Source organism: Dysidea avara, chromosome 2 (assembly GCF_963678975.1).
Source record: "Dysidea avara chromosome 2, odDysAvar1.4, whole genome shotgun sequence".
NCBI classification, from domain to species: Eukaryota; Metazoa; Porifera; class Demospongiae; order Dictyoceratida; family Dysideidae; genus Dysidea; species Dysidea avara.
Genome location: NC_089273.1, coordinates 47,068,004 through 47,078,044, shown reverse-complemented (window position 1 = coordinate 47,078,044; position 10,041 = coordinate 47,068,004). Strand labels below are relative to the sequence as shown.

Here is a 10,041-nt window from a genome sequence, read left to right as displayed (position 1 = left end):
GCATTGGTACCGTGACCTGCATGCTGTATGTGCAGGGCCATCATATCTAAGGGTCATAGTAGCTTTAGTGTTGTTACTTCTGCTACAAGCTTGCACAGCCCCTCCCCCTAATAAGACTGACCAGCCTACACATACTAACACCATTGCTGTTTGCTGCTGCTGCTGCTGCTGCTGCTGCTGCTGCTGCTGCTGCTGCTGCTGCTGCTGCTGCTGCTGCTGCTGCTGCTGCTGCTGCTGCTGCTGCTGCTGCTGCTGCTGCTGCTGCTGCTGCTGCTGCTGCTGCTGCTGCTGCTGCTGCTGCTGCTGCTGCTGCTGCTGCTGCTGCTGCTGCTGCTGCTGCTGCTGCTGCTGCTGCTGCTGCTGCTGCTGCTGCTGCTGCTGCTGCTGCTGCTGCTGCTGCTGCTGTACTGGAGTATGGTACATGACCCCAAGATTGGTGGAACTCTCGTAAAGGACTGGAAAGCTTTGTTTCTGAAGTTGAAGTTTATGTGCACTCGGAGTTTTACCCTCAGTGTGCACCAGTGCTTGGTGTGCACCCTGCCAATAACCTAAAATAAAGGATTATTAACTGGTTTTGTACAAATATGCTTTTGCATTTGCAATAGTGAGTTAATGAGATAACCCACCCACCTGCATGTGTTACTCTATGGGAAGTTGAAGAGAAACAAGTTATCTCATTGTAGTGGCCTCATATACACATGGCCTATGTTATGTAGGGGTATAATATTTTAGACCCTTTTTGTGGTGGATTTGGTGGATTTTGGAGGTGTCTAAGTTACTCAGACCCTTTTATGTTTACTTAGACCCTTTTCATGTTTATTACGCGCACCTGCACTGGTAGTGCCGGCAACGCATCAACTAATTTTAAACTGTAAGTTGTTACGGCTTGTTTCTGCTAATTAATGATACATTTCTCTATTACAAGCAGCTGTCAACAGTGCAACTACAAACAGGGTCTAAATAAGTTAGACTTCAGACCACAGGAGTCTAAGTAATTTAGTAACCCTCAGGCCCTGTAGTAGTGCCTTCACTTCGCTCAGGCGCCATGGCACAGGGCCATCGGGTTACTAAATTACTTAGACCCCTGTGGTCTGAAGTCTAACTATTGTTTAGCCACACAGAATGACACACAGAGGAATATTTGCATTTGTGACGGTCTCTAAATTAAGGTTTTTCACACAATAATATTAAGGACTGACAATTTATTTAGCGTGTCCTGATACCTACGTATACACCAGAATAATGTGATTAAAAACACTAACATAAAACCACGCACATAGCTAGCTAATACACTATGGATTAGGTTATGATGGGACATTGTCAGTTTAAGTCAAACAATCAATCTAGTCAGTTTGTGCAAAGACAAAATTATTAGTTAAATACTACAGTGAATATTGCACAACTATACAACACTTGTTGCAATATGTGGTAGCTAATAACAAAAGGGAGATGATAATGCATAAAGGCTAAGTATGAAATAACAAAGGCTGCAAGCATGCATGAGTTAGTGTATATATACATAATTACACACTGTCATTACTTTGGACACAGTCTTTAATTTCATTCATCACTTCAATAAAGGAATCACGATAGTGAGTAGCTTCATCATAAGTAACTGACTCCTTGCTATAATAAAAACAATGAGAATTACTGTATGTTCTATTAATTAACTGTTGGATACACTGCTGCATTGCTACTGTATCTTATACATAGTCAATTTGTATTCACCTAAGTCCCCACCAAAAACACTAATATCAAAGAGGTGAAACATTTCAATGGTTTTGTACTGTTGTTTTCATGTTGTAAACATGTCTGCATGCCTGAATCATCCATACTAAATATATGGGATATCAATAACTCACTTGTTCTTGCTCATATTAAAGCACTTTTTGGTTAACTGTTCCAGCATTAAAGGGCTTCAGAATGCTACTAACACTATTTTCACATGGACACTCAAAAGCGAATTCAACCCGAGTTGAGTAACCCACTTTCAACCAAGGTTCAATCCAGTTTCAAGCAATCATCAGATGATGGTATCCATTGAGTGATAATTGCGAGGATAATTGCCTTCTAAGCACTTTATGTATTTACCAATAACCGCAACTCACTTTTACTTTGCAAACCTGAGTTCAACCCAGGTTGAACCCTACTGCTTTGTAGGGTTGAACTTGCTTATGGTTAAGAAGCTCATATTATGAATGCGCTAACCTAGCTGGGTTGAATGTGGGTTCAACCTGGTTTAAAGTGACCATATGAAAAATGTATAAATGTTTTGGCAGCTGGCCCATGTAACAAGAGTTATAATGAGGGCTCAGGTGAATGCAGCAAACAAACTATAACTGAAGTACAATTACTAGTAGCTCAACAGACAAGTTATTACTATGTATGCATTAGCAGTGTAATATTTTAACAATATGTACATAAGTGACCGGATTTGCGAAAAGGTACCTTTTTCACACACAAATTTTGACCCATTTTTTGAACTTTAAAGCTTCATAACGTTTTGATCATTGCATATAATTGCTTGAAATTTTCAATGAATGTAGCTACAGTATCTGGCTACATTGTGCTACTAAGAGAAATTTAATGAGTATAAGGAGTCAAGTGTTACATCATTTTGTTTGCTGGTATGTCAAATGTGTGGAAAAGGTGCCTTTTCGCAAATCCGGTCACATAAGGTGTTTTAAAACAGTTTGTGTAGACATTTGTATACTACTGACAAGATTTGCTAAATACTTCTTATGGTACCAAACAATTCTACTTTGCACCTTACATTTCACATATATAAGCATTCTTCCTGCTATCATCATCAATAACACTATCAACAAAGTCTCTCATTGGTATTTCATCGTGGTCATTGGTAGTGTCTGGTTTAGATGGCATACAATGTTCAGTAATTTTCTTTATTGTACTTTTGTAAAGGTAAATTTCCATTATCAGAAAAGCTATTAGTGGCAGTGTGACTAAAGTGAATGCTAACAATAAACCTGAATCAGAACTGTCAACAAGTGGTATCATTGAAACAACAATCATCATCTGCAACACAAAACCATCAAATATGTTAAGAATTTCACTGCAGTATGGCTTAAATGTCATGTGTATTAAGGCCAGTATAGCATTAACAGTGATCAACAGATACTGAGGTGTGCTATTATTAGATAAATTTGCAATAATTATCAGGATAACCACCAGTCGACAAATCATGTAGTAAGCAGCAAAATAACGATATTTGTCTTTGTAGCATCCTTGAAACTGATCCAGCAGTGGCTTTATCTTTGTAAAATTTATTTTGTTATTCACAAACGGCTCCATTAGAAGTAAAAGTGGTAGACCAATCACAATCACTAGTGTACATAATATTGCTATGATAACATAAGGTAGATGACGACTGTGAAAATACTCTATGTCAGGTGACAGGTAAGTGTAAACCTTATCCAAATTATGAAATGTCAGTGATCTCAATAGTAGTAATGAAGTTGTGGCCACAGAAGTGTATGATAATAACAAAAGGAAACATATAACATGAATAATTCCCTTGCTCACAAATGCTGAAAACCTGTAAGATATCCTTGCTGCAAAACAAATTATTGTCACAATGATGGTGACAGCTAGTGGGTGAGCATAATGAATAAACTGCTGATCAATTCCACTTTGATATTTTACAAAGCAAAGTTGTCCTAGAAATTGTGGGGTAATCTTTGCTATGCTGGACATTACGCTTACAGTTGTAAGCAATCCTTTTGAGATATACAAATGTTCACTCAGTAGAATATCTACCACACTGTAATAGTATGTAATAGCATAAAAATAACCAATCCCAGCATGATAGTACGTCACAATAAACACTAGTATAACTATGACAATCCAGTATATCATCGATAACACGACTACCAGTACTGTGTGTCCTGTTGTGCACTTATCAATACTTACACATTCTACAGAATCAAATGATAAAGTGTAGCCTTCCTCACAACTACCACAAGCAGAACCTGATCTGTGTGAAAGACACTGATTTGTTCTTTCTGGAGAAAGTTGGTAAAATTCATTGGTAGTCTTGCAACATGTAAAATTGCAGTAATTATTAGGACAAATGGTCACTGTAGCTTTACCATCAACCACACCAAACCAATAACCTTCCTTGATGATTGATGTACTATCAGTACAAGATATGATGTCATTATCACTGTAGCATATGCACTTTCTTGTCTTGTTATCATAGTGGAAACCATGGTAACATGGTGATAATTGAACTACTAATTGTACAGAAATTGTTTTCAGTTCCAGCTGACTCTCGGAGTGTGAAGAAAAGTGGACCAAAAACTTTTCCACTTTTGTAACTTTGCTTCCTATCACACTAATTCTTTGTGATATATCACATGAGATTAAAACATAATCCGATCCAGCAATTTGATGATCTTGATCACCAGTGCTTATTATAAATTGAGTGGTACCAGCTGATTCATTAAAGTAATCTACTACACATGCATCAAGTCTAATTTCCTGTCCAAGCATTATATTTTTAACAAAGTATATCTGACAATTTGTACCATTGTCATCATCAATGCATGAAGCTGGATCATGTAGTACTAGTTTACTAGGAGGAGTAGTGATGAGTTTACCAAATTGTCTTTGTCTTAGAGATGCAATATTAATATCATCCACTATAATGATGCTGTTAGTTACACAGATTTCATCACATGATGATGGTACATGTATGTAGATAAAATTGCCTACAATAGCAGTATTGCTATGAATGTCAATTTCTGTGGTATTAATAATTATATTAGTACTATTAACATGTTCTGTTAGCTTAACTAATATTGTTCCACCATATCGATCAGCAGCATTGTTAACAAAGGTAATACTAGACCCATGACTAAACACTGCTAAGAAATTATTTGCGAGATATATGGCTCCACCATTTATTGCAGTATTGCTTGTGAAATTTGCAAAGGAATCTTCACTAAAATTAATACAAGATTGTGAAATATAAACTGCCCCACCTTGTTGCGCACTATTGTTTATAAATTGTATTGAGACATTTCCTTCCAGTGTAATATCAGACTGACCTTCACAATGTATGCCTCCTCCATATTCACCAACCCTGTTTCCTGACAAGAAAACTTCAGACTTGTTACTGATTGTAATGTTACAGTTGTCGTAAGAGTATATTGCTCCACCACCAGTTTTTGCTTCATTATTATGAAAATTAATCAAAGAGGCTCCTGAAATGTTTAAAGTGATTTGGGAATTTAAAAACAAGGCTCCACCAGTTAGTTTACACTTGTTGTTAGAAAAAGTTACATTACAGTTATCCTGAAAGATAGCACCTGATTGACTATTTAAAGATACAGCTCCACCAGTTTCTGCAATGTTACTGCTAAACTCTACTAGGGAGGTACTACTGAAACGAACAACAGAACTATCAACAGATATTGCTCCACCAAATCTGCTTGCTCTGTTGTGAATAAAAGTCACTACTGCAACATGTCCATCAAACATAATACTGGACTGAATTGCACACTGCATAGCTCCTCCTTCAGTAGCATCATTGTTAGTAAATGTTACTTGTGAACTGCCTCTGATTGATATGTCAGAACTAGACCTGGTGTCTATAGCTCCTCCTTCTACTGCACTGTTTTCACTGAATGTTACATTTGAGTTTCCAGTAAACAAAGTGTTACAATGTAGGTTGCAACGAACAGCTCCTCCTTCACCTGTGGTGGCTTTATTCAATTTGAATATGATTTTTGAGTTTCCCATAAATAAAATATTTGAATAATCAAACCCACCCAAAGCGCCTCCAGTTTTGTTAGCAGTGTTTTCAACAAATGCTGTTGTTGAGAAATTATCAAACAATACTCTACTATCAAAATAAACATGGATAGCTCCTCCATATTTGGCAGCGTTGTTTACAAATGATACAAATGAATTTCCATAAAAAATAACGTGTGAATAGTCAACATTGTGTACAGCTCCTCCATATTGTACTGCTCTATTATTATAAAATTTCACTGTTGAGTTTTCATGAAATGATATAAAACTATAAAAAACACAGTATATAGCTCCTCCATTCCATTCCCTACCAATATTGTGGTCAAAACTTGCTACCGAATCTCCGCTGAATGAGGCAGTAGATTTGTCACATGCCATAGCTCCTCCATTGGTGGCGCTATTGAGTATAAACAACACATATGATTTTTCAGAAAAGGCAGCGTGAGAATTAACTCTGGTGTCTACAGCTCCTCCTTTGCCTTCTACTGCAATGTTTTTACTAAATGTTACATTTGAATTTCCACTAAATAAGATGTTACAATGATTGTTACAACGGACAGCTCCTCCTTCATAAGTGGCTTTATTTTTGGTAAATGTGATTGTTGAATTTCCCATAAATGATATATTCGAATTTACATACCCACCTAAAGCACCTCCATTTTCATTAGCAGTGTTTTCAGTAAATATCATTGTTGAGACATCATCAAATGATACTCCACTGTTATTATAAATATGGATAGCTCCTCCATATTTGGCAGTGTTGTTTGTAAATGACACAAATGAATTTCCATGAAATGTAACATTGGAATAATCTGTATTGTGTACAGCTCCTCCATAGTGTGCTGCTGTGTTGTTAAAGAACTTCACTGTTGAGTTTTCATGAAAAGATATTATATATTGGAATGCACAGTACATAGCTCCTCCATTTGATCCAATATTGTGTTCAAAAGTTACTATTGAATCTCCACTGAACCAGGCAGTAGATCTATCCCATGATATAGCTCCTCCATTCCAGGCACTATTGTGTATAAATGATATAAATGAATTTCCAGAAAATGCAGCAAAAGAGTTAGAACTGGTATATACAGCTCCTCCTGAATCTACTGCGCTGTTGCCACGGAATGTTACATTTGAGTTTCCATTAAATAAGATGTTACAATGATAGTTACAACAAATGGCTCCTCCTTCACCAGTGAAGGCTTTATTCTCTTTGAATGTAATCATCGAGTTTCCCATAAATAATATACTTGACCTGTCATACCCATACAAAGCACCTGCATGTTCTTTAGCAGTGTTTTCAGTAAATGTTGTTGTTGATAAGTCATTGAATGAGATTCTACTGTGAAAATTAGTATGGACAGCTCCTCCATACCTGGCAGTGTTGATTATAAATGATACAAATGAATTTCCCTGAAACACAACATAAGAATGATATCTACTGTGCACAGCACCTCCACGAAATTTTGCTCTGTTACTACTAAACTTCACTATTGTGTTATTATTGAGTGATATATTACTATTCATGTAATTGTACATAGCTCCTCCATTCACAGTAGCAATATTGTGATCAAATGTCACTATTGATTCTCTGCTGAATGAAGCAGTAGATTTGTACCATGCTATAGCTCCTCCATAATCAGCTTTGTTATTATTAAATGTTGTCATTGAGTTACCACCAAATGATATTGCAGTGTTATCAAATAACCGCATAGCTCCTCCACTATGTTCAGCACTGTTATTATAGAAGTGAACTTTAGAATTCACATCAAATGTTATGTTGGAATTTTTTTTGGAAAAGATGGCTCCTGCATCACAATGTGCATTATTATTACTGAATATCACTGTGGCATCATCAGTGAAGGAGACAAATGATTTTTCCACAGAATAAATAGCACCGCCAATCTTATTTGCTGCTGAGTTGTTTGTAAATGTTACCTTTGAATTTCCTCTAAAGAAAACTCCTGATTTGATTTGATAAAGAGCTCCACCAGATCGTGTAACTGAATTATCAGAGAAACTCACATTACTCTTGCCATCAAATGTAACAGTGGAACTGTTGCTATAAATCCCTCCACCATTATCAGCTTCATTTCCTTTGAACAATACATAACCACTAAGATGTAAGCTTGTCTGGGATATGTAAATGGGTACTCCCTTGTTGTGAATAAATATGGAATTTTGTACATTATTTTGTCTTGGATATTCATTGTTTAAAGCACCAATGTAAACCACGCTACTAGCTGCTACATTAACATCAAACCTACTGTTGTCAATTGATATCATTGTTTGTGTGAGATTGCCAGTTGAAGACAAGTAGTATAGAGCAGCTCCATGACCTCTTTGTTGATTGTTGTGTGTAAAGTGACAATATTTGATACACACTATCCCTGAGATGTTTGACAACACAACAGCTTGTCCTGTTGAATAAAGGAATGAACAATTCTCAAATACAACGCTAGATGAATTGTAAGCTCCAATTGCTGGCATTGTCTTTAAACCACACCTTTCCCAGTTAATTCCTTCAATTGTCACATTATTACAATTGACAAACTTCACTGCACCAATATCATTACACAGTACTGTGGTAGAATTGACATGTCCAATAATAGTGATGTTTTCAACACCTTCTAATGTAACTATTGAAGACAACATAACAGCGTCACTTGTAATGCTGATGATTTCATTACTAGTGGTTTTGTTAAGAGCATCAACAAGTGAATAGAAAACATCATCTCCAATTTTACAACATGGGAGTTCACACTCATCACTTCCACTACCAGAATTACTAGCAACATTGGTATCACCAGTACAGTTAACAGAAGCATCAATGTTTGGCATTTTATTTGTCACCACTTCAGCATTCAAGATAAAAAGTAACATAATAAAGAATAATTTTATAATAAACAACATGTTGTCTTCTTTTACACACAGCGTATCACAGCATAATCTGTTTAGCATCAAAAATGGATTCTTTTTATAATAATTATATAATTATATAACCCTTTGAAACCTGATAAATGATTGTGATACAGTTATAATAGTAGCAAACTACATAGCAGCCTCTCAAATATTGCTGCAATCATGGATATAAAACTGTTTAGAAATATGTGTACTGGGCCTGCAAAAATAGAGCATGTGAGTGCATAAAGTTTGCGTACTTTATCAAACTTTCATGACAGGTAACTTTTTGTGCAATAATGCTATGGCTACACAACTTTAACCACTTGTTGAACATTTATCTGGCTTTGTAATGAAGTTTCAGAATGCAGATACTGTATGCCAGTACTGGGATATGAGACAACGTGTGGTTTGTGCACACGTTCCCTGTTTTTGCAGGCCCAGCTACATATATCAAGTTCAACACACACACTGTACCAAGCAAACATGATCTACCATTATTATTAAGTGTAGTACTGCACCTAATGACAATTTATACTACCAAGAATAACTTAGTTAAGGAGACAGATTTATGACAAAAGTAAAGCAATTGCAGCATAGCCATTCTTCTAAGGTACTTATGTAGCTGTAGTGACAACATGTTGCACTGTCACTACAGTATCTTCGTGACAGCAAAAGGTATAATTTATTTAGGGTGAAGTCATATATATATAGTGCATCATAATTCTATTCTTGACAGTTTCTCCCAGTTGTTGACTACAACACAACCATGATGAAACAGTTCTATCTTTTGTAGTAGATACCATTTTTTCCAAACTATTAATGCCATTACAAGTTTATATAGCATTCGTTTACTGGCATATTGTAAGGAATGCTGGCTTTGATCTTTGATGTGTACAATATTATTGGTGAGAACATAGTCAACCCTATTTTGTGTGCTCAAAAGTCAAGTAATTTTTGTGGGATTATACGAACAGATGTTCACATATACTTTTATTATTCACCAATGACAAGAAAGCTTTAAATTTCTGGTGGAGCCATTCTAACTTAAGCACTAACATCCACACATACATACTATATACAAACACCTGTGCATCTGCCATTTAAAATACATTAATTATTATTAAATTCTGTTGTTGTTTGCTACTTTAGAACTAGAAGTGTTGAAATTTCAGTAAATCAGTTATTGACTGGTTGAAATTCCATCTAGCTAATTTCTAAGTTCTGAAATTTCATATAATTGTTTACGTTAAAGTAGCACATTGCTTGTAATGAAGCTAACAGTTCAGAAACTTCGACTACAACAACTACACGGTGTTACAAATTATTGTCAACTTAAGTATTTTATTTTTTAAATGGATTCTACTG

General features: G+C 36.0%; 1 protein-coding gene across 1 annotated transcript; it reads right to left on the bottom strand.

Annotated features, from left to right (window-relative positions):
• Positions 1 to 1,352: 1,352 nt before the first annotated feature.
• Positions 1,353 to 8,613, bottom strand: LOC136248161 (probable outer membrane protein pmp20). The gene is made up of 2 exons (XM_066039976.1): positions 2,774 to 8,613; positions 1,353 to 1,626 (listed from the first exon to the last, which is right to left on the bottom strand). The coding sequence occupies exons 1-2, from the start codon at positions 8,611 to 8,613 to the stop codon at positions 1,524 to 1,526; spliced, it is 5,943 nt and encodes a 1,980-aa protein (XP_065896048.1). The 3' UTR covers positions 1,353 to 1,523.
• Positions 8,614 to 10,041: the final 1,428 nt, after the last annotated feature.